The following is a 24159-nucleotide window of genomic DNA, read 5'->3' as shown; positions in this document are numbered from 1 at the left end:
AGTGAGAGTGTGTCATCACGACAGCAAGAGAGCTGCTGTCGGAGCTGATCTCTCGTCTCCCAGAGGTTGTGCTTACCGACTTGGCTGGTTTCTGCAGCACAGCCGGGACGGTGCTGTCACTCCCTTCGCTGGGGCATGCAGAAGTGGAAATGCTCGTGCCTCGCTCCTGAGATGAATACCTTTGCTGTTCGTCTGCTTACTTTAGAGAGTTCTCCTTCCCTTGAAAGGAGCCCTTGGCGGAGTGTGTATTTACGAGGGAAGCGGTATCGGGGAGGACAGCTATTTAACAGGAGTTGGTGCTTTTTCTCAGCAGTTAATCCAGGCACATGCTTGGGATGGACTCCAGCTCTGCTGAGCAGCCAAGCACTCTGGATCTGCTCGTGGCTGCCAGCAGCCCTGGGGTGGACACTTGAGCTCAGACCAGGCCCACAGAGATAAGGGAGTCAGGAGTGTGTTTTCTATGGGCACCTCAGTAGTGTACATAGATCTGTTTGGGACCCTCCTAATCATCGCTGTTGTGAGCAGGAGAGGTTTTCAGTGCAGTGGGAGCTTGTCRTCTTGTCACCTGAATAAGCCTTTTCTGGCCGCGCTCGGCCCATACTGGCTTCACAGGATTTGACTTCGCAGCTCTTTAAACAAACCAAAACGGACTGGATGGAGCCCAGGGTTCCTCTTCCTCAGTGCCTGCTCTGTTCAGGCTGCCGGTCCTCAAGCAGCGAGGCTGCGTGCCAYGCATTGCTGTGTGATGGCATTATTTTCAGCAGCCCTTGTTAATGCCAGTGAAAGCCTTGCTGTCTGCGGTGGCCGGGCCAGCCCTCAGCAGCTGCTCGGAGGCTCCGGTCAGTGCCAGGCGTTTTGCTGCCTGGTTTGAATGGCCGATGTGATTTGAACAGCTCCCTGCTCTTCCCGTGATCGCGATGTCATGGGCAGGTGTCAGGCAATAGCACGATTGTTCTCCCAGTAAACAAGTGACGACGATTTTGGAGTTGTACTTCATGTAGAGGCAGTGCAGCATGCGGACGGGCTTGCTAATGTGGGCTGTCATGGGGCAGATTGGTCTGAAAGCTCGTGAACCACCTCCTTGCGTGCCTTCGCAAGGCCCTTGTGGGTGTTCCGTCGTGTGCCAGCTTCCTGCTCTGTGTCTCACGCTTGGAAGTATTTTGTACTGAAGTGTATCCCTGCAGGATGGAGCTTGCAGCACAGAGGTGGACATTTTGGTGGACGTAGATCCCAACCGTCGCAGCAGTAATCCAGGAAATGCCTGGGAGAGGCCCCTGCACTCGCTGCTGCGGACACCCAGCGTGCACCTGAGGGCTGAGCTAACCTGTGACTCTGTGAGATCCATGTATATTTGGCACCCTGAGCCAGTCCTTTAGGGATTTAGGGTTTTCCTGTCAGGATAAATAACTATTTTTCTTTCTTTCTTTTTTCTCAGAAAATAAAATAGTTAGGGCATCTACCCACCTCTTGGCTGCCATCCTGCAGTAATAACCAGCATGAGTTTGCAGTGGAGGAAAGCAGGTTTTGCCTTGTCTTCCAAAGGCAAAGGTTTATAAAAGAGTATGAAAGGAAAAATTAGTTTTCTTACTTATGGCAAAATTACTTCAGAAGAAGGTCCCAGCAAGGTTTCCGAAAGACGGACCATGACACTGTTGATTCAATAACGTACAGTGGGAATAGGCTGTTTCAGAGGTGTGCAGGTGAGGGGATGTGTTACCCAAGAAAATCCCTTTGCATTCTGCATGTTTGGTCCTGAGATTTCCGTGGAGATGTTTAGTTTTGTATTTTTAAAAAACACAGAGGTCTGACTTTTTGYGCTGTACTGCAGGCCCCGAGAGCTGTTCCTGGGTATCTGATCTGATTTCGCACCCGTTCTCATTAAAGGCTGCACGTGACATGTTAGCTCTTGGCCTGCTGCGGCTGTCGCAGGATCTCACACCGTATGCGTGCATGCGGAGTGCTGTCTCTCAGTTAACCTACTGACCGAGCCTTGCTTCATCCTGCCCTGTTCTTCTTACCCCTGTGGCTGTTTTCATTTCTTTTGGGTTGCCTCCTAGGAAAGCACAATTTAGCAAATGGAATTTTTCCGCTATGTTGCTTCTGAGTTCTTTCTAATGTTGGGTATTGCTGTGCTTTGTGTGTCCAGCAACCGTAGCATTTACAGTCAAATGACTTTGTCTTGTCTAATATCTTCTTTAACCCAGTTTCATTTCTCTGACTTCCAGAAATCCATTATCATTTCAAAAGCGACATTTCCATGACTCTATCTTTCCATTGCCTGCTCCATTAACATCGCCCTTCTTACTCCTCAAGTACTTTCCAAAGCTTGTTATTTTCAGGTAGAGCCCTAAAAGAAAAGAATGAGATCAACAATACTGCTGAAAGAAATCCATGTGAATGAGGAATTTACAATTAGCTATTCCATCAGAGCAGGACTGTATTAATGTATCACTGTTAACATTTTGCTGCGTAGCAAGTAGAAATTGTATGGATGACTCTGATTGGATAAGCTGATTAATAAGCTTTAAATTATAGTGGAAATGAAGACTGAAATAGCAATAAGACCAGTCTCACAGTAATACTGTCTGCAAAGAACAGATGTTCACTCTGAAGGCCAGGACTTTTTTTGACAGAGGGGACAAATCCCTCTCTCAATCTGGGAGAAAATACCATCCCTGAGAGTTTTTCAGGAGGATCCTAGTGTTCCAGGTCTGTCCTGATCAAACTGGGTTGTCTGGTCTGGCTGTGTTACTTTATACTGAATTATCACTGGTGAAGTTTGCCAAAACGGCAGGTTAGTTTGCAAGCCCCATGCCTTTATGGGAGGATCATAGAGCAGCTCTGATGTTCTTGCTCCTCGGGCTAAGCACAACGGGGCCGTGGAGCACGAAGGCGGTGTTATTAGCTGTCTGTGTGCTGACGGCAGCTCTGAAGCCGTCCCCTGGGTCRCAGTTAGGCATCATGCCAGCCCAGAACTGGGGGCTGTCCCTGCCCCAAATGAAGCAGTCCTGCTTGCCCTGCCTCTGAGATTGTCGTTATGTTCTGGACTAACCAAGGAGCTGATGTGTTCATCTGGCCCGTGCTGATATTGTAGAGATGAAAGACAATAGATGAAACATCAGCTTTTCCATAGAGATAGTAATTTTAAGGGTAAATCTTTTAGGCAGTTGATTTGCAATAATACAAATTTAAGACCAGTTCTTTTTTTGTTTTGTTTTGTTTGTTTTTAAATAGGGATGAAAGCACCTAGGTCATTTCAAATTTAGAGGAGCTGAGCACCCCGTAGTCTTACAAATCTCGTCCTGCGCAGGGAGCCTGCCCCCATTCTCTGCCAGGGCCRCTCTCGCTGATTTGAAATGCCGTGCAGCAGGAGCTCTCACCATCTCCCATGAGCAAGCTTCTGCTGAGGTGTTCACACACCCGGTACCAGGCTCACAGCTGCCTTTCATGTGCTGTGGTCCACRGATTATGTCCAGGAAAAGGGTTGGTGGAGGAAAAGAGCTAGGAAAATACTGCAGGAGGTAGGTCCCAAGCAGTTCTGAATGGCCCTTTCATCCTTGTCTCAGAAATCAGCAAGAGCCATAGAAAGAGAAGCTCTGCAAAACCGGCCTTGAAGGGATCGTGTCCAATCTCCTCCCCACCAGAGCCCATACATCTGGAGGAGGGAAGCTTATTTTGTGTGGCTCTGCTGTGCTGCTTGTGAAAGACTACTTCTATTTTTTCCCCCTTCTGACACCTGTGTAGATGTTCCCCAAGGCAATTTCTGTGCTGGAGGTGGACTGTTGGCACAGAGCTGGTCCCAGTGCTGTCTCCAGGCCCACTGTGCACCTTGGTGGCTGCAGGAGAGGGAGTTCAGTTGGTCTGAACAGAAGGGCTGCAYGAAGGCCGTGGTTCATGTTGTGGCAGTGAGATGAGATGCAGATGCCCYGAGCTCCCAGTGTCTCTCCTCAGTGCCATGGTGTGCCCAAAGGGACAGGCCCATCTTGGAGAACACTTATGCCTTGGTCTCTTTGTTGGGATGGAAACTTTTACAATGATCTATCTTTGTTAGGGACCTCGCTTGGAGGAGATGCTTTGTTGTGAATTAATGTTCTTACATCTCCTCCCACCTTGTTTCTCTTGCAAACTGTCTCCTTTATCCTCCTCCAAACTCTTCCTTAAATCCCTCCTGTGCATACTTGGCAGCCGGTAGCTAGTGCTAGTCACTATTTATCACACTAGCTGTGCTGCTTTCCAACTGCTCTGGTGCCTGCTAGTTTTCTTGTGTACTTCTGATTGCAAGTCCTTCGGGGCTGGGCTGTCCCTTGTGCTCCAGCTGGTTCAGTGCCTCACAGGTGGGGATGTGCTCCTGGAGGAACGTGGCAGTTCCTCCATCGCAGTGGCATGGCAGAACTGCAGTGCCTGACCCAAAGTCTGGATGCCTCTGCGTCCTGCATGCCTTCTGCTTCTCCTAGACTTGCCATGAGTCCTAGAATCTCACACAGACTTTGTTATTGCAGATCTCTTGCCTTTTGCAGTGTTGATGGTTGTGGCCTTTTTTGCCTGGTTGAACTCCTYCTCGGCCCTGCCTTTTCTAGATGCACACGTGACGTCAAGGGTAGCGAGCTAAAGTGCTTGCAAAGTGCAGCAAAGCAGCTGCTTTGCTGCAGCGAGGATGTCTGTATTGACTGGGCTCCCTGCAGTTTGGGAACGGGCGCTTTCACCTTTAAAATCCAACTCTAAGGCTCCTGCATAAACAGTGAAATAGGACCTGCCCCACGGGGAACAGTTTGTGTAGTTAAATCTAAGTATTACTGGAAAAGGAAAATGCAACCTTTGTCGCCCCTAGCTCTGCCAGGGCACGGGTGGCGTTACGACTGCTGGCTTCCTTTGCATGGAGCAAGCCTGGCTTGCCTGCAAAGAGAGATTTTTTTGGAAGTAGATTAATGTCTTTCTGTGAGTTCATAGYATCTGTTCCACATCCTCAGATCCTGCTGTCCAAAGTGTTTGATAGATGCTCAGGGGACCTTTCCAGGCTACAGTTTTGGAAAATACAGGGTGTGTTACCTGCATCTTTTCTGTGAGTTCCTCAAACGTGGTACAGTCTGGTTCYTGTTAAGCTGCGCTGAGCAGAGCTTTCGCCTCCAGTCTGAAGGACTTTTATCTGTACGTCGAGCGAGCAACAACCCCCCCACCCAACCTGCTCGTGGGAGCACTAGGGTAYGTCTGCCCCCATGTGCAGGATTATGCCTGTACAGTGGTTCGGAGGATAAAATGGCTGCTTGTTCCCGCCCGCAGGGAGCAGCTGAGCTCTGGGAGCTTGGGAAGYTTGCAGGAAGGCAGAGGGTCTCCTACAAAGTGCTGGTGGGTTGCCTGGGACAGGAGAGGGCTCCAGGCTTTCCAGGGTGTCTGGGTGCAGGGAGAAGAGCCTCCCATTTCTTTCAAACACCTTCCAGCCAGGACCCCTGAGGACTCGAGCCAAGGCAGGCCCAGGTGTTTTGAGTGAAATTCTCCTCACTGCTGTTTTAGAGGCAGCAGAACTGAAGAACTCAGCATCCCCTCACACGTGTTTGAGGCCAGGCCATGTGCATCTTCATGCATGGGCAGCAGTTGGATTGGGGTCCGAGCAGCACATGGATTGCAGCAGCTGGGTTTTCACTGCGCTGCTTTGCTTGCACTTGGGGAGCTGGGGGTCAGCCGTGGGCCTGTGCWGCCTGTGCCATGCTCTGTTAGTAGCTCAAAGCAGCTCCTGCCAGGCTTGCCCTGGTAGGGGCGGGAGGGAGGGTGGAGCGTTCAGATGGCAGCCGATGGGGAGGCAGAGATTAATGAAGTGTTGAGCTCTTAATGGGGAAGACTGCTCAGTTGGTTTGGGTTTTCCTCCCCACYCATCCCATGCTTTTTAAAGTGTAGCACAGTCTTGTGAGCAGCTTGGGAACGGAAGTGATTTCAGACTGGAGGTGACCTCATCTGTCTCCAGCTCCAAGTTGGAGCAGTGTTTGGTGTTTTGGTCACAGCTTTTGCGGCTCTTTGAACGACGCAGGCGAGAGCTGAAGTGGTGGGCAGAGTCCGGTGCTTCCTACTTAGCAAGGCAATCCCGGCATGTACGGGGTAGGATCTCGCCCTGAGACCTCTCGCAGTCCGCCAGCCCCTRTCCCGTGGCTCTCCCAACTGGGTATTGGTGAGACTCAGCTACAGTCCTGCGACTTCCTGGCATCTTGCCCCCACTGCTGGTTTGGGGGCTTTTGGGCAACATCTGAGCTGTCCTGAGCTTTTTCTGCTGCTCTCTCAAGGGTTGGTAGCCCTGCAGGCAGTACGATGTGGAGCTGATGGAGGGCATGGCCCTGCTGAAGAGCGCTAGTGCTGTAAAACATCCCCTTGCGTCTGCTTGAGGAAGGGACCTTAGCAGGGCGCTAGCCTGCGGCGTGGTGCTTTCCAGCCCAGACCTAGTGACTGACCGGCAGCACCGGGCAGCCATGTGATTGGGCTGAGTAAGTAGTGGGAAGTGGGCACTGCTGTTGGRTTTTGTATCTTTCTGTTCTCATCTTTTAAGTGCTGTGGGGCATGAGATGAGTGGCAAGGAAGAGAAGACAGAGYGGAGTCCAAAAAAAAGGCAGGAGGCCTTCCTAGAAATGTTAAATAGKGCAGCCATTTCCATGGATGGAAGGTTAGACACTACCCTGCATGGTGCTGAGCYGTACCCAGCTGGAAGAATTGCTCAGTGCTATCTGGGATTGATGCCCAAGCCCAGGAAGGTGCTGAGGTGTATGTATGGAGGGATGGAAGAGTTCTTGCTGGGATCTTAATATCTTGGAGCCATGTGGATCCCTAGAAAAGGGAAGCARAGCCTTCTAAGAAGTGTTGCTTTCTAGGAGTGGAGATGTGACAAAAGGAGCGCTGAGGACGTGGGGTCTAGGGTGAGCGTGTCGGGTCTATGAYGAGGGTGTCAGGTCCAGGGCAGCGCCGAGGAGCTCAGGACAGTGCAGCCAGCCGCTGCTTGCAGAGAGTAACAGAGAACCTTCCTTCCTGACGTGGCAAAAGGCCTTTCCTCCTTCTCCCTGAATGTCTGCTCCTCTGAAATGGCTAAGAWCTTTCTCTTGCGCAGTTGGACCATGGAGTCCTTGGGTGTGCCGGTGTCCAGCAAGCCCAGCTCCACCCTGGCTCCTGGAGCTGATCTGCCAAGTGCATGCAGCTCTGAGCTTCCATAAATGAGCATGTGCTCCAGTAAAAACAGGAATGTGCTCCGAGCGTTGTCTTGCAAGCTGTTTGGGGGAGTCCAGCCACCTCCCCTGAGCCTAGTCTTCTGTCTGGAGCTCAAGCTAAAGAGATGCTGGGCTGTGGCAGGCTATTGCTGGGAATATAAAAGGAGTCTTTTCTAATGCTCCTTTGGCTGTRAAGATGTGGAAGGAACTCCCTGTAGCTGCCCAAGCAGCTCTGGGAGGGGGAAAAGCTTTACTGGGGGAATTTCCTCTTCTCTTGGCCTCGTCCTAGGTTGTATCAAGACTTCTGTGTGGAGGTAAACTTTCCTTATCTAGCAGTGGTGGGAGGGAATTTAACCCCTTGTAGGRTCCAGCAAGATTTCACCCTCCTGCCTCTCTTCCCTGTTGCACTGGGAGCGGGAACAGGGAACAGATCTCATCACATAAATGTGTCACTGTGAGGATGAGAGTTTACAGCCTCCTTTTCCTCCCTCAGGCGTGACTCCATGCCTTTATGCAATGCAGTAATCTGAAGTGCACGGAGAAGCAGGGTTTGTGCACTAAAATGTCCTCTTTGTCCCCTTTACTCAGCATCCCACAACTCTGCCAGTGACATGGGAGTGCAGTGCAGGTAAGCATGGCTGACTGAGTGGTACAGGAGCTCTGCCATGGCCTGAGAAGGGGCTTGGGTCAGTGGGGCCCCAAGGGAGACTTATGTTGCTCTCAGTGTTGAAGGACACACAGGCCAGCGCTTGCTGCTTGGCAGGACTCAGGCCTTTGGCAGTCCCCTTCCATYTGTGGTCTCCTGTGTTCAGGCTCCAGAAGCATCCCAGAAAGGAGCCATTGATCCCAGAGCCCTGCCTGTCGCCAGTGTCAGTAGGGCACAATAAAGAAGATGTGTCTGGGTGGCAGCCTGGGTAGGTCTCATGTCAGGAACAAATCAGCCTTTGTAATCCGCGGTGCCTTCAGTGGGAAGTTTGTCAGCTCTGGGGCTGGGGTGCTAATGCTGGGCTCTGTGCCCAGCCCTGCCGTGCTGCTCAGCCTCCCTGTTTGGGGCTGACCGGCAGCCTGGTGACACGCTCACCAGCTCTCCCATTGCTGTGGGTGGTCCTTGCAGCAGGTCCTGTTTGCCCAAGCATCACTCTGCCTGGTGGGCCGAGTAGCTGCAGGAGGCAGGACTCTCCTGGCCTCTCCAGTCCTGTTCTGGCTGGCGTGGCATTTGGCAGCCTGGCTGCTTTGTGCCATGTGTGGCACAGGAGGGGGCTGAGTGGGATTGTTTGGTGGTATGTGACAGCAAAGCAGTCATGATAGAGAAGTGAGGGAAGCTCCTGTGCTTGGGGTGGTACGCAGCACGGGAGGGTACGCTTTGGGGAACAGTCCTTCCTGGCTCTTGAGGATCRACCAAGATCTGTCCCCTGGAGTTCCTCTCTCCCCTGGCTACTCTGCCGCCACTGGGTGCAGCCTTAGTGCAGAGAGCTCAGCGCGGATGGCTGTGTCTGCAGGAGGTGCCTGCCAGCGGATTCGGAGCAGCCTTTGTCCAGAGCAGTGCATTTGGTGGTGGGATTTGCCAGCCTACCCTTGGGCTGAGAACCTGGCAACGGCGTGAAGGCAGTAAGATGAGATCACATTGGGAAGGATCCCCTCCCTGAAGTTATGTCATCCAGGCTTTTATTTTGCGGCAGTTTTGTCTAGCTACTTGCTTTTACTGCAGTATCGTGGTTTGCTGTTCCTACTGTTTTGTTTGTGCTATCTCCCAGCATTTCCTTTTTTCTGATCAAAGAACCCTGTCATCTAAGAAGACTCTGTTCAACAGAATTTCTACTCTTTGAGCTATGAAGACTTTGTTGGTAAAGGAAAGGGAAGTTTAATGCCTGTCCTGCTGCACTCTGTCATGGCTGCCAGTCCATTGCAGACCCCCCCAGATCTAGGCATGTCTTTGCTTTACGGCTTTGCTCAGAGAGCTGCTTTTTAGTGAAGGAGCTCTCCTCAGAGAGGCTTCTCTGGATGCTTGCTTCAAAGTGTCCAGACATTTCCCTGAACAGGCATCTTTTTTTTCTGTGGCACTGGGAATTTCCTGATGCTCCTGTCTGCTTGCTGGACAGCAGCCAATATGGRCTTATCATTTTTGGCTAGTTCTAAACATTCAACCTAATCCAGAGTCTTTATTTGTCAGTGAACTTCCACCTATAATCAATGTGCTGATAACCACTGGATGCAGGAATGGCATGGATAGGGGGAAGATCGGGAGGCAAAGAAGGGTCGTAGGTAGAAAAGGGGAGATAATCTGTAGGCCTGACTRTCAGAGAAATCTTGCCTGTGAAGGGATCTCCAGCTCTTCCAAAGGAAGGAATCACTGAGGGGAATTGTAGGGCCTGGGAGGGCAGTTTTAGAAGAGCATAAGTTATTTTCTGACCTTGAAAAACGTTCTGTTCRCTCAAAGAGGAAGCAGCAACCACAGGGAAARYGTAGTTACCCAAATCAYCAAGAATTGAGCAACTTGTTTCAARGCATAGAATCTGTTGAGCAAGAGAACTGGTTTCCCTCCTGAAGCAAGTGTTGCTGGTAAGATGAGGAGGCAGAGTCCTCCTGCAGTTCAGCTGCCAGATAGAGCTGATAATTTCCTTAACCCTCCCCCCACACAGTATCTCCCATTTTTCTCCCTTCCTTCTTGGTGTTACAGTTTCTCAAAAAGCCTAGATATTCCTGTGCCACATGGTGCCATTTTTATTTGCYTTGTGTGCTCTGTGTTTTCGTGCTGGCTAGGCCTGGTGCAGACACCATTAGCACATGTCTTGCCCCTTCTTAGGGTGAGTGGATACATTGTTGCCCAAAGTAGTGTGCATGAAAATGAATACATGAAAAAGGAGTCCAGATAAAGATTGCACTGCACAGTGTGAACTCTGAAGGACCCTGGTGCGGAAAGGAAGAGGGTGTGGTAGTTGTTAATTTGGGGATCCTGGCTCATCAATGGCAGATTCTTTTTGGCTTTGTAGAAGGCAGACCCAAATGATGTAGGAATGGTTTGGAGAATTCCCCCTCTGCTGCGGTGCCCTGCAGATCAGTAAGTCGGTGCAGTTGTGCTGTCTGCCGGGAGCACATTCTCCATGCCCACAGGGAAGTGTCCTGTGGGTGGATGTATGAAAGAGYTTGAAAGTAAAAACCTAACTGGGAGTGCTGTCATGCCTCCCAGGTGTGTACTTTGTGCAGAGGGGAGGTACTAGGTTGCGCTGGGGAGAGTGGATTGAGACTAAGTCTGTCCCAACCAGCTGGCTGCTCAGTCCCCATGTGCTTGGAGAACAAAGTCTCTCCAGAGCCCTTTGCTCTGTAGCTGCTCCTGTGAGCCAGCACATAAATGGAAACAGATGGCRTCATCTCAGCGGTTGGTAAGAATCTCATTGCCGCAAAACTGCTAATGAAGTTTGGACCTGGCAAAAGCATGCTGAGGCTCCTGTGCTAAAGGGCTTGCTGGCTCGCGGGTTTCCACTGGGGTGCTGTTATCACCTCTCTGTTGCAGGCAACCCAAGAGTTGAGCTGACCTCATGCCTTGGTAAGCAGAGGTACTTCCCTTGCCTGAATTTCCTATAGCAGCCTCAGACAGGGTGACCTCTGATACTCACCCTGCTCCTGCTCTGAGACACTTTGGCAGCATGTTCTCRCTGGGCTGAGGGCAGAGTTTGGGCAGGCTGAGGAAGATTCATGGAGTCAGAAATGAGCAATATCCTACACCCAAACAAGGCCTTCCTCCCCAAAGCTTTGTCTGCTTCCAYGTGGTTTCCTAGCATCCCACACCAGAGCAGGGCTAGTGAAGGAGGGAGGTGGTCCTGTGGCTCACTTGACTTTCAGGAGAGTGTTGCACSCCCTGTACATACCTGTCTTGCACTGAAGAGTGACTCTCCATGCTGGGGTGGGTTCTGGAGGACAAGGCTGAACTGAGTGTGTGGAGCAGTTGGCTGTTGTGTGACTGCATCTCGTGGCTGGCCTGTTGGGCGACCCATTGTGTGATGCTGAGCAGTAGAGATTGGGTTTGTTCGTCTGAGTATCATAAAGCCATCAGGACCTGTTGGTCTCGGTAAATAATCCATATGGGTATCCTTACTATGAGCTGCAGACCTTTGCATATGCAACTGAGCTACAAAAGGGTCTGGATAGCTCTCTGGTACTCACTAATCTCTGCTGAGACTCTGAGCTAGCTGCTTCTCCATCCAAGAGGGTCTCTTCCCTCTGTTTTGCTACAAACTCAGGCTAACACTTTTTACTCTTTCCTTACTGGTCAGCAGCTCTGATACGGATAAGAGTCAGTAACTGCTGAGGAGTGCTGTTACTCTTAAGCTTGGAAGAAACTTTGTTTAAATTCCCTTTGACAGACAGCACAATTTGATTTATATTTTCAGTGACTTGAAGTTTTCTGCCATCATCACAGCATTTAACAAAATGCAAATCCACAGTCATGCTGCAGGGTACAGAGAGGTGGTGGTGCGTGCAGCAGAGATGTAACCAGCCTCAGCATTTGCTGGAGCAAGTAGATGGGGGAGAAGGGGAGAGAAGAGCATTGGAGAGCATCTTCTGATTCCCTTTTGGATTATTCTGAAGCATCTTCCCCAGCCATGGCCTCGGCATTTCTTCTGGTAGGATATGTGGAGACAGTGTAAATGCTGGGTGGCCACATAGCTAGCCATAAATGTCAAACAAGGAACAGAAAAATCTGATTCCCCAACTTTGACTGTTGGGTTGAGCTGCATGAACCTTGGGTTGTTAAAATCTTGATGCTTTGGTCTTTAATGCCTGGGACTATCTCAGCCATTTATTGCCTTGCAGCTGTTCTCTCTTCCCTTTTCTTCATGCAGCAAGTCACCAGGCTTTGTATTTGCGTGGCCAGTTCCATCAGTGGCCACAGCACYGCTGCGCTGGGGTCCTGCTTCCTTCAGCTGGGGTTGGGGTTGGGGTAGCCCCCTAACACAGTGCTGCAGCATCAACAGCACTGCTGCCAYGCTGCAGCAGTTTCTAACTAATGTTACATGTGTGTCAGGCCCAGGGAAACCAGACAAGAGAGCAGCAAGCTCCTGAAATCTTTCAAAATTCCTCTTGGAGCCTTCTCCATGGGGCAGGCAGCAGTTTGGCATTGAAGCTGGGTAGAGAGTAGAAATGGGGCAGTGTGGGCAGTGACGCAGAAATGCCGAAGGTCTCTCAGCGGGATGCCTTGGAGGACGGAGACCTGCAGCAGGTCTCCAGAGCAGGGGCTGCCCTGACAGGCCAGGGAGCAGATGGGTAGCACCATGCAGTTTGCATTGGAGAACACAATATAGTATAGGGTGCAAAAGGCCAGAATGACAGATCATTTCTGAAAAGCTCAGTCTGTAGGTCTCCAGTGAAGGGGCACCTGTGAGAGGACTCTCAAGCTGGGTCCTCTGCTTATTTCTTTTGTCAGGTAGAAATAGTGTCTTGCGCATCTCTGAAGGTCCTGGGAATGCTTTTACAAGGGTCAGGGCTCCTGGAACCAGCTTTGCTTCCCAGAGAGCTGCTGCTTGGTAGCGGAGGAGAAGGACAGATGTCCTGTATGCACAATTAGGGTCTCTGTGGATACTTCATCTGGGCTTGCACTCGTTCCTTTCTCTGGGAGCAATGAGAGAGCTCTCTGTGTTGACTTCCTCAGATCTCACAGTTGCTCTATTTCTTACCTATTTTTTTCCCTCTGCAGGAGAGTGTTATGATCCTTTTGTGAGAACATCTGACACCACTGCTGGTAATAGATGTGCTTTTTGTAGGCCCTACCTGAAAGGAATGGCTTGCACCACTGCTCATAAATTGAGGTGTGATCCAGCCCTGGTTTAGCTGATTGCTTATTTCTGCTGATTAGCTTATTGCTGCTAATTGCCAACAACATCACACTCATTTTCTGTGTCACTCAGAAGAGAAGGGGCAGGGTGGCAGGTGTGGGAGGGAAACACTGGAAAGGACAAATGCTTCTGCCATGAAATGCTCAAACTGTTGAAACAGCGCCTGCAGTTCTCTGCTGTTTATGTTGAAGCAAGAGCAATGTTCGAGGAGGACAGGAGCAGAATTCCCCTCTGACTAGTGCTACTGGATCATGCAGGGCTGCAAGGGTGCTGCTAGGCAGCGAAACCATCAGGAGGAAGCAGGAAAYGGAGAGGGAACCTAATTACCCATCTGCACAGATGAACGCTGGTCCTGATGCGGGGCCCCGGCTTGGGCAGATTGGTGTGTGCAGTAAGGCCAGTGCAGGCTGGTCAGGTGTGGCGGTGCTGGGAGCAGGGCTCCTGGGGTCCTCCCCCGAGGAGGGCAGATGGTCAAGTGCGGAGCTGTGGCCAGCCAGATCAGCCTGAAAACCAGCTAACCATGTTAGCCTGGGGCCATGCTGCACGGAGAGGGCACTGCCTTGCAGCAGCCCAGCTGGGTCCTGCCCCCGGGCACTGGCAAGTGGGCAGAGCTGCCAGGGGCTGTCCCGAGGAGTGCAGGGAGAAAGATAACGTCTGGTACTTCCTTGGCAAAATCCTTGCTCACAGCGGAGGGAGGGATGCTGGGAGGGACACCCATAGGAGACACCCTTGGGAAGGAGAAGGTGCCTTTTCCCCCTTGTGCTAGGCAGCTGCAGGCTGTCCTTGGAAGATGTGCTCTGCAGAGCTTTGGAGGTTATTCCTCACATGAGCTGGGACTGGGCTTCTCATTGCCTGTTGGTTGCCTCCCAGAATTGAAGGTTACTTTAAATCACTGCTTTTTTTTCCCCTTTGCTAATGGAATTAATGATGTAGTGAGCTAAGAGTGGGCTTGTTCTCCTCTCCTGTGGGCATCAGCTACTGCTAAAGTTATGTTAATTGTAGCTGGGAGCCCCAGACAGGAGCTGGGAACTTTCCCAAGACAGTTGGCTTGCGTTCTCTAAATACTGTTTCTGGGAGCCTGCTAGGATGACAGTCTGGTTAAAAAGACCTCCTTGCAGAGCTAGAAGTGTCCGTGAGATGAGCGTAGTAGAGATGAACCAGGATCATCCGTGCTTGGGTCCCTTCTCCAGCCTTGTCTGTGCAGTGCCTGCTCTCCGCGGTCTGTGCGAAGTGTGCAGTTTGCAGATGTGGTACCCCAGCCTGGACTGTCTTCCCCAGCGATGTCCTCGGGATAGCCTCTGCGCAACCAGGCATGAGTCTCATGGTGCTCAGAGGCCGTGATGTGCTCTCCAGTTCAGGATTCAGCCTCTTTGGTAGACAGGCCTGATTCTGCATCCCTTACTCACGTGAGCAGTCGTCTGTATTTCAATGGGACTACTCGGTGAGTAAGGATCGCAGGATTGGGACCACTGCCTATAATTTTAAGGTGGACCTTCTGCAGGCTCCTGTCTCCAGCCTTTTGTTGTTCGTATATGTTAATATGCATCAGGAGTTTCCAGAACTGCTGATGCTCTTGTTGTTTGGATGGAGAATCTGAAAGCCGGAGAAGCAGTGCCCCTTTCATTTCTGAGGATAAATCACTGTTATTTTCCACCCTCCCTCTCCAGAAGGGCTCCCAGCCCAGCCAACTTCCATGCCATGGGACAATGTGTACCTGTTTTTCTCCCAAATGTGCCTATTCCTGGCTTTCCAGTGTTGGCAGGGCTGTGCCCCATCTCTCTGTTTTTCCTGGCTATGAATTTTGAGATTATAAGGAAGGAATCTACTTATTCCTGAGTGTGCTGCAGAGCGGATGGAAGATGCAGAGGGAAAGATGAGCTGTTGTAGTGCTGTGAGACTGCTACAGATTTTCTCGTGCAACCTGGTTTCTCTTCCTGTCTCAACAGATGGAGTTTGAAAACCTCTGTCCTTTGCTCAGGTTTTGAATGTAGTGGCAGTCAGAGAGGCCAGTTCCTGCAACCCTACGTGAGGCTGAAGGAATGAGGGTTACAGGGTTGGTCTGCAGACTGACTTCTGTCTGGCCCCTGCTCAGGGAGAGCTGGTGCCAGAGCTCCCTGTTAGAGCCGGCCGCGCCAGCAGGCACAGTCCTGTCTCGCCCCAGCGGCACCCRCTCTTCTGCGGGCCGGCTTCTCCCTCCCGTGGAGTGTGTCGGTACCGCACCAGGGAAGGTCTGTTTGGTAGTGGCTTTTCCTGTGCTGCTGACGAGAAAAGAGCAACTCTTCCGTAGAAGAGTTCCAGCCAGCTTGACATCTGTTCAATTTATTATATTTTACAAATTACCCTGAATGATGAGCAGAGGAGCTGGGTGTGAGAAGAGCTGGGAACTTGCTGCAGAAGGACTCGCAAGTTTGAACAAGTGGGAGGCAATTTATGATCACTGGTTCTTTTTCAGGGTTGGAAGTGAAGGCACCTGGTGACTCACACAGTGCCTCTAGGGGAGTGTGAGGTACTTCAAGTGGACGCAGGCAGCCTGAGTGCCTTTAAAATGCAGTTGGATAGATTTCTGGAGGGACTATGTGACAAAGCAGCCATGATCCTTGAGTGGAAATTAAAGCTTGACCTGTGAAGTAAGTAAAARAAAAGAAGGCAGGAGATTTGATTGCTGAGTTGATTGTGCGTGTGGCACTGTATGTATAGCATGTTCATCCCTACTTTGTGATTTCTGCAGTACTGATCTGATTTCTTGCTTTTTTCTGAGCATCACAGGGTGAAGCCTGGCTCACATCAGGGCTCTGACACTCCCAGTAACCACTGGGAGAAACCATCTGGCTTTGGAGCCTTGCTTGTATGTTCAAGGTTAAATTGATCGTCAGAGTTTAGATCAACACAGTCTCAGATCAAATCAGCAGGAGCTTCAAGATGAGTGTGCTGCTCTCCCAATGACGTACCAGCAAGAGTTTAGACCTTGTGACACCCTTGAGACTTACCTGTCCAAAATTAACACTGARTGTCCATGCAGTGGGAGAGCAGGAAGCGAGAGGAGAAGGTAGGTCTGGAGAAGTAGAGGTTGCCAGCTGCTTGCCTACAGGGAAGGTACCTGCAGCTCCCTCAGCCTCTGTTTCCCTGGTCTTGGCTGAGGATGGTTCTCCTGCCTAATGTCAAGTTTACTGCTTGATGCTGCTCCTGTTTGATTTGAACAAACAGCTTCTCTGGAGCTGTCCTTCCCATCTTGGTAGAAAGCAGGCAGGAATTGAATTTCCCTTCTGTGGGGAATTCTGAAAATAGTTTTGTCTGCTTTAGCTAAAAAAAGTGTAGATGCTGTCATGGCAGGACTGCATTGACTTTCCGGAGGCGTAGATAACCAGGGCTTCACAGTCCTCTGCACAAGCCAGATCGAGCCAGGTACATCCCCCAAGGGAGCATATTGCCTGGCTCCGTGATGCTTATGCTTCTCAAGGCTATGGTGRCAGAACGTTTTCCTTACATGATGCACACTGAGTGTGAAGCAAGCTGTAGGCTGTAGCACCTCACAGGAAAAGTCTTGTGGAGTAAAGACAGGGTCCTTTCCTCACCCTGCTTTGCACATGGCTCTTCTTGCCCAAGCCTCTGGCTTTAGCTCCCTTTCTGTTTATCCCTACTGCTTCTAGCAGCAGAGCTGGAGGGGCTGCGTGTGGCTCACRGGGGCTGACATTGCCGTCGGCGTTGACAGCGTGTTGCTGAGAGGCCGAGAGACGTGTCTGCATCCATCTGATGGATGTCAGAGCTGTGTCAGTGCAGTGACCCCCGATCAGTGTCACACATGGGCAGCTCCGCAAGGCCTGGTCTGCTTGATTACCTGATGGGTAATGCGAAAGACCTAGCTTGGAGGTCGCCGGGGTGAAACGATGGGAGYTCAGGACTGCTGGAGAAAGGCGTGYGGGGCTGTGGTTGYTGTGGCTGGAGCCCAGCCAGGACTGTGTAAATTTAGCCAAGGCCAGAATTTCCTCTCCCTGCCCCCAGCCCCATGTCTGATCTGTGCTATTCTCTCCTCGCGCATCCTCACGTTGCTTCCTCTCCTCCTTATGTTTGCAGATGTCTCCACCCACAGCGCTGCGCTTCGCGGGGCTGCTTGCTGCGCGTCACTGCTGCTGGATCCTAAACGCTGTGTGTTTTTCTTTAATGGGTGTACTGCTTCCAGCTCCAATGACTGTGTGATAGCACAGCCTTGCGCCTGCCTCTGCTCAGTGCCACGAGTGAAGCCTGGCGGCCTTGCTCTTTGCTCCGGGGCTGCCAGTGCATGGTGTTGCCCTCATAGCATGGACCTGCTGCTCTCAGGGAGCATTTCTGTGCTCCAGCCAGCTGCCTGGTGGTGAATTTTGCCTTTTGTGAGTTTACATCTAAAAAGACAAATTAACATGTTTTCTCTCTTCCTCTCGGAGCCCATCTTCAGCCCTGCAGACTAGAAATTGCCTTCGACAAAGGGAAAAGTAGGACGTCCCCCATCCCCGTTACCCGTACTGCAGCTCTGCCCACAYTCACTGCATCCCCCTGCCAGGAGGGGCAGCCCTCTGGCCAGCGCGCCCAGAGCTGGCCTCTGGCAGCCCTGCAGAAGGGTGGGTGCGTGGTTTGCAGGGGCGCCGGGGGATGTGCGTCCTCGCTGTCCTGGCTCCTTTGTTAGCGAGCAACTGCCGAAGGTGTTGGGAACACCGAGGGCTTGGGCTGTGCTGGACAATGCTGATTTTTTTCTTTTTTCTTTTTTTTTTTTGTCTGTCTTTTTTCCTGTCACCATTTGACAAGGAAGGGCTGGTCCGTGACATGGGCCCTGCTGGGTGCACTGCGCAGATGTGTTTGCGTTTCCCTTGCCGCATGCCCGGCAGGATGAGGCTGTGGCCATTGCTCTGGTCTGACAGTCGCAGAGCTGGATTCTGGTCCTGGCTCCACTGCTGAGCTGCTGCTAGCGCGTGACTAGTGAGGAGGTTAGAGGTGCACGTGGCTCGTAAGCCAAGTGAAGAAAACAGTTTGGTTTTGCTCTGTATCTTGAAAGAGCCAAGATATATGTTTCCCTGCTGAGCTCTGCTGCACACAGCACGTGAGATCTCCTCTGTGCTACTCTTCTTCTGTTAAGAYGTTGTACATTAGATTTCTTGTTGGAGGAAGAGGCCAGGATTTACTTTGGGCATTTCCAGCTCCTATGTGGAAAGGGAAGGGGGGAAATCTGAAAGGACAGAGGCAAAATAAGGTTTGATTTGGCTGCCTTTGGAAAGTTGGCACATGAACCTACCTGAGCCAATGGCTCAGCATGTGCCGTGCAACACATCTGAGCAGCTCAAACATGTCCTCTCCTTGGTGTGTCATTTCTGATTTGGTGTCTCTGGCAAGAAMAGAAGCCAAGATAAGCTCTTCTAGCTCCTTGTTCTGAGAGGAGCCCCTGTAGGAGGGGCAGAGGAGGCTGAGTCTGCAGCCAACTGACACTCTTCTTAAGCTGTAGCATTGGCCATGCAGTGCGAAAGAGGCTCTCTGTAGGCAAGACCCACCCTTCTCAGTTTCTTTTCCTCGTCTTCTCTCTGCATTCCCAGGCATGGTYTCCTAGCTGGAATTCCTTTCTGGCTGCCCATCCCGGGAGCCATGTATGATGTGTGCAAGCTCAGTGCGATCAAGAGACAGTAGCTCCTTGTTCCTATCTGCACTGTCAGCGCAGCTCCTGGGGCCATGATCAACACTGTGGTTTTGCTGCAACCAAATCGTTGTTGACTTCGTCTGTGATCCCAGTTGAGAAAAATGCTCTGATTTGTGGCAGTGGGCTCATGTGGACAGAGCTTGTCTCCCTATGTCCAGGCAGATACTTGTGGTTCATGGCCATGTGGCTTGTGGTCTTCTGGCAAGGGTTTACCAAGCTGTGAAAATTTGTGGAGGGTAGGGAGGGTTTGCAGCTATTGTGGTTTACAGTATGGAAGGGTTGGTGAAATGTCTGTGTTATCTCGAGTATGTTCTGATGTGTCTGCTGCATGTCCCAAACTGTTGCCCTTGTAGCCCAGAACAGAGAGCATAGTATCTTACAAGCTGCAGATCTGAACTGTGAAATCCTCCAGTCAGGGAAGTAGAGATTAGATATTGTGAATCTAGGAAGAAAAAACAGCATCATGAACATGCCCTGACCCACTGCTGAACTAGGAGGATGCTCTAAGGGTTGTCAGCTCCCTGAGGAGTAGAGTAATTCTGCAAATTAGGGGAAGAGCACCATCCAAGGGACAGAAAGATGTGCAGACCTTCCTCCTCCTGCATGTGTCACTGCCGTGGACTTAAACAATCCCGCACAGCTGTAGGTTTGCTGCACAGTGTTCTTGGGATGTCTGTGACCATGATGTTCAAGCTGCTTGTGCATTCTGATTGCTTATGAACATCTAGAGATAATCCCTTAAATGATGCTCTGCAGGCCATGTTCTGTTCTTCTTTTCTTCTCTCGCGCTCTCTCTCCCCCCCCCCYTTTTTTTAAGTATATGGTACATACAGAAGTCTGGTTTCTAACACCTCTCCACTCTCCTGCTCCTAAACTTTAGGCCACTAAAGGTCTCTCAGAAACTTGCTGCTTTATAGCAGAAGCCTGTATTGGTCACGTTTGAGGTACATGGAAGAGGTCCTAGCTTGCAGCCCTGAGGGTCACCAGGGCAGGCCTGCTGGTTGAGTAGTCTCTTGAGTTGCTCTGAGAGATCTATAGCTGCAGCTGGAGATGGGCCTGGGAGAGAGGCAGGAGCAGAGCAGGGAAKCTGGGTCCTTCCCTGCGCACAGGCAGGATCGTGCTTGGGAACGCACGTGGGCAGTTTCAGGTTCTTCTAGTGCATTGATGTTGCCACCTCTTATGACTTTGCTATATATGCCAAGATATTAAACCTCCAGCATCTAGAATTGTGTGATTATATGAGATTATCAGCTTTTCTTTGTTTCGTATGAATTAGGTTTTGGTTTCTATGGCTACATAGAGAAGCTGGAAAGCAGGTCTTACAAGCATCCCAAATGTGAAATTTGAATGATTTTTATGTTAATGCCAAGCTCTTGCTGGGCTGGATGCTTGCCCTTGACAAATATACAAATGCTTCTTTATTTTGGACTTTCATCAAAATCGAAAAGGCTTTCATCAAAGAATTGCTGTAAGGTCCAGAATACATCAGCTGCCTAGTCCAAGTGGCTCTGGAGGTGAGGCTCCAAAAGAGCCTGTGCTAGACGATAGAGACAGAGCTGCACCACGGGCAGGCGGATCCCCATCAGCCAGGATGATAATCTGGGGACAAAGTTTGGACCCAGCTTTTGGGGAGCTTTTTGGACCCTTTAGACCTTTGGACATGGAGGCAGAGGCAGCACGCTGTGCCACGAGCAGGCAGCCTCGCAGCAAACCTTTGCCTGGGCTGCCTCAGSCAGGCTGGCTGAGAAGTCCTCCGGCCGAATGGGCCCGAAAGGAGACAGAGTCAGAGCACAGACCRCATCCTGCAAGAGCGAAACCTCTCCGCAGGACCCTGGTGGGGAGGGAGCTGCCGGCTCTGGCCCGCGGCGCTGGCGGCGGTGGCTTTTGTGCTGTCCGTGCGGGCAGGCTCCACCCGCAGCCCGGGCGAAGGCAGGAAATCCCGGGCAGCTGCCGCGGGAGCCCGCTCGCCTCTGCTCCTCGTTGTGGCTCGCCGAGCTGCGCAGCCCTGCGTGCGTGTGCACGCGTAGGCGGGGGGGCTGCCGCATGGATTTAGCCACGGCTGGGAGGGAACACATGGGCTGGATTTTTTTTTTCTTGGCCTGCGGTGGCTGCCCGTCCCGCCGGCCGCGGTTATGGATTCGATCATTATTCAGGAGCGGTTAGTGGAGAAGCTGCTTTCCCCCCGGACGCAGGCACAGCGAAGCCACCCAGCCAAGCTGAAGGTACCGGGTATATTTATAGCGCKGTGCGAGCTGGGGAGCAGCAGGGACAGGAGGGGGGAGAATGGTGCCCGAGCAGATGCGTGCTGCACAGGATGGGAGCTCCAAGGAGCAGAGGAGCGGAAGGAAGCTGGTAAAGGGGAGACGGCAGGGGGCAGAAAGGACCGAGGAGGGGGGCAATGCGGGGAGGGCAGCAGCCCCCGCGGGCGCGAGGTGGGGTGGATCGGACAGCTGGGGGATGCGTGACATGCTTTTGCGTGGTTATTCCATGCAGTGATTCCCTGGCTTGAACGTGTGTGTGCTTGGGGGGTGCTCAGGGCATGAGCTAGTGCTGCGTGCGCACCCCGACGCAGCCTGGCTTGTGCTGGCCTCTTACGTCTGTGTTTTCCTGGCCAGTTTTCTTTCTGCTGCAGCAAATGCTGGGGGGTGAGTGGTTTTGCTGATGCTCCCGTGCTCTGCCCCAGGGCCTGAGGGGCAGCTGGACATGGGGGGATGCCCTGGGGCTGTTTGTGTTGTGGATCGATAGCAAAGGCTCTGCCTGTGCCCTGGGGATGGGCTGTGCTGGTGCGTGCAGATGCGGATGTGGCGGCCTGGCCTGGCCGGAGGGGAACGGCTGGAGGAAGGGCGGCCCGGGAGGGAGCTGGCCGGTTGTTCTGGCGTCTGCAGCAATTAGAGGGCCCTGAGCAATTAGAGGACGCTGCAGCCCACCAAATGGCTGCAGCTGGCAGGCGAGGGGGCGTCATGCTGTTTGTACACTCGGAGAAAGGGCAGCGGATGTGGGAAACGTATTTGGGGCCCTAGGTGTGGGTCGGAGCACCAGCATCCCAACAAAAGCTCCAGCATTTTTGCAGTTTGCTCCAGACCTGGGATCAGGGCCGTTCTGTGAGTTTTCTGTGGCTCCACGGTGTTTAATTTTTGCCCTTTTGAAYGCACTCAGCAAGGCCCCGTTTACACCCAGGATAAATGGTGAAATGGCAGCTGACCTGGGTCGATTTGAATGGCACATGAAGAAGGGGCAGTGGGGAGGGACCTGGGAAAGCAGGAGTGATGGAGGCCATGCAGCGTGCCTCGGGCTCCTCCGTGGAGGTACGGGCAGCCCGGGAGCCCCGCCGTACCTGCAAGGGCTTCTCCTCCGCCCGACCCCAGTTGGGAACCTGCCAGGGCGCCCCGGCCGCAGAGGACAGGAGGGGCCGGCGCGTTGCTGCGACGGCCGGAGAGCGCGAGCCGCGGGAGGGAGCGGAGCCGGCGTCCTGCTTGGCTTGGGGAGCTCTGGTTGATAGCAGGGCCCCCGAGGTCGGCCACCCCCTCGGTGGCGCCCGGCACGGCCCGCGGCCGCGTCCCCGCAGCACGCAAAGGCGGCGCAGAGGCAACGGCGGCGGGGAGAGGGGCCGCGAGCGCGCCCGGGCTCGGCTCGCCGGGCCCCTGGGTGACAGCTGGCGCCGGCGAGGGGAGCGTGGTCGGCCGCCGGCTGTCCCGGCCGTGGCAGCCTGACGGGAGCTGGCTCGCGAGGGGCGGGGGGGCTGCGGCGCCTCCAGCAACGCGAGTCTGGTCCGAGTCTGCCACCTGCGTGTTTAGGAGGAGGCGAGCTGGAGACGGGGCTCTCGCCCCTGCGGCCCTGGCTGCCTCCCGCCGCGCTTGGCCTTGCGCTCAGCCCTCCTCTCTTCCGTGCAAGGGAAGCAACCACTAGCTACGGATAAGGGGCAGCAACTCGCACCAGCCAGGATTTACACGTAAAGTGGCRTGTGCTGATCTCCCCGAGCTGTGGGGAAGCAGCCAGAGCTGCATTAAACCCAAACTTTCTTGACTGGCCTGAATAGAAACAAGAGATCAGGTTGGACCAGTTACACTTGGCTCACGTGAGCTGAGTTACACCAGCGATCAGCTCCCCAGCATCTCCATTGCCAGCCTTGGTCATCTAGTTTAAAAGACAAACGAATGAGAAAAAAACAGAAAAATGCCCCAAATGAGCCTCAGGTATGGTTTTATTAGCACGTTATTAGTGCTGTTTCACCTGTAAAGTCACTGGGCAGAGCAGGCAACTGTTGCCTTTCCAAAACTCGGTAAAGATCAGTGCAGATCTCTTTCCTGCTCCCGAACCCGAGCTTTGCAGGATCAGAAGCAAACGGGGCAGGATGTCGCACGCTCGTGGCAGTCACCGCATGGCATTGCTGTTTGTGCTGGGGGAGCTGAGCTGTTAACGTGGGGGCTTTGATTTTATTCAGGGTTATGTTTCACTGGCAAGCAGAGGAGCTAGAAGGCAGCCCTGGTAGCGAGTAGACCCAGAGCGGAGGGGGTCCTTTTTAACTGGTTGTTACCTGGATCTGGATCTTCTTGTTACCACATTCTTCATCCTGCTTTGTGCATCTCACATTTGCCCTTTGCCGAGTGTGACCACAAGGCAGGCAAAAGGAGGTCAGATACCAGCGGAGAGARAGACTCAAGGTCCAGAAGGGGTTAAACAGGGGAGGTTTARTAGAGGACTTATACTCCAAACTGCCCGGGGAGCCCCAGGAACCGTGCGGAGGAGTTGCTGATGGGAGGCTGCTGGAGGCACGGCTGGATGCCCGGGTCAGGCGCCCAGGCAGGACTCAACTCATTGTATCCTAAGGGCCCCTTAAATCTACTAGAACTATTTCCCTATCTCAGCTGTGCTAACCTTGAGAAACTGCTGTCCAGGAAGCAGCTAGACGTTGTTGACAGAAGGGAATACGCGCGTCTGGCCTGACGGGAATTTGGTCAGCGTGTAGTTTCACATGCTGGGGCTGCTGCCCTGTACTCTGCCAGTCACTGACTCCTCGCCAGATCTCCTGCAGGTGTTCTCACCACACTGAGCCTTTTGGGAGGCAGTTGATGGTTTTCCCCAAGGAGGTATCACTTTGCGATCCAGGGGAGCCGAGTGCAGGGAGAAATAAGTAAAATCCCCTTGTAAAGTCTCCGTTCTGCCATCTCCTGGCACCCACCAGAGCAGCTCCCCTGGAGCTGCTGCTGCTTTTTGTTGTGGGGTTGCCGCTGCTGGCTGCACCTCTTTTTTTGGATGCCAAAACCTTTTAGCTCTGCCATTAGAGCTATCGATGAAAGGGAGTGATTTGGACACCCTGCTTCTCTCCACTTCTCTCTGACCGCCTTTGCTCTGCCCCCTTCTGCCTCTTTGGGCTGGGGTTGGTGAAGCAGCATTGCTCAGCTGTGTCAGCAAGGGGCTGAGGCAAAAGGCACCAGAGCCCATGGTCACTCTGTCTGTTGGGGTTAATGTGCCTCRAAGTTGGAGACTCAGACCA

At 52.5% G+C, this 24159-nt stretch overlaps 1 protein-coding gene across 5 annotated transcripts in view; it reads left to right on the top strand.

Moving 5' to 3' along the window:
• Positions 1–24159, top strand: part of SEPTIN5 (septin 5) — a 47259-nt gene that overhangs the window by 8729 nt on the left and 14371 nt on the right. The window contains exon 1 of one of the 5 annotated variants that reach the window (XM_085302710.1): positions 15478–15636. The exons of 1 other annotated variant lie outside the window; for it this stretch is intronic. Coding sequence is in view for 3 of the 4 variants with exons in the window: in XM_085302708.1 (XP_085158834.1) it covers positions 20798–20887 (90 nt within the window). In the remaining variant the exon portion in view is untranslated. Of the gene's footprint in view, positions 1–15477; positions 15637–20577; positions 20888–20925; positions 21018–24159 lie in introns of those variants that run through there. 3 more of the 5 variants (XM_085302708.1, XM_085302707.1, XM_085302709.1) reach the window with 3 other exon arrangements.

The sequence above is a fragment of the Rhea americana genome, unplaced genomic scaffold (assembly GCF_003343005.1).
Source record: "Rhea americana isolate MKP2758 unplaced genomic scaffold, rheAme1 scaffold_191, whole genome shotgun sequence".
Taxonomy (NCBI): Eukaryota; Metazoa; Chordata; class Aves; order Rheiformes; family Rheidae; genus Rhea; species Rhea americana.
This window is presented reverse-complemented; position numbering and strand designations above follow the sequence as displayed.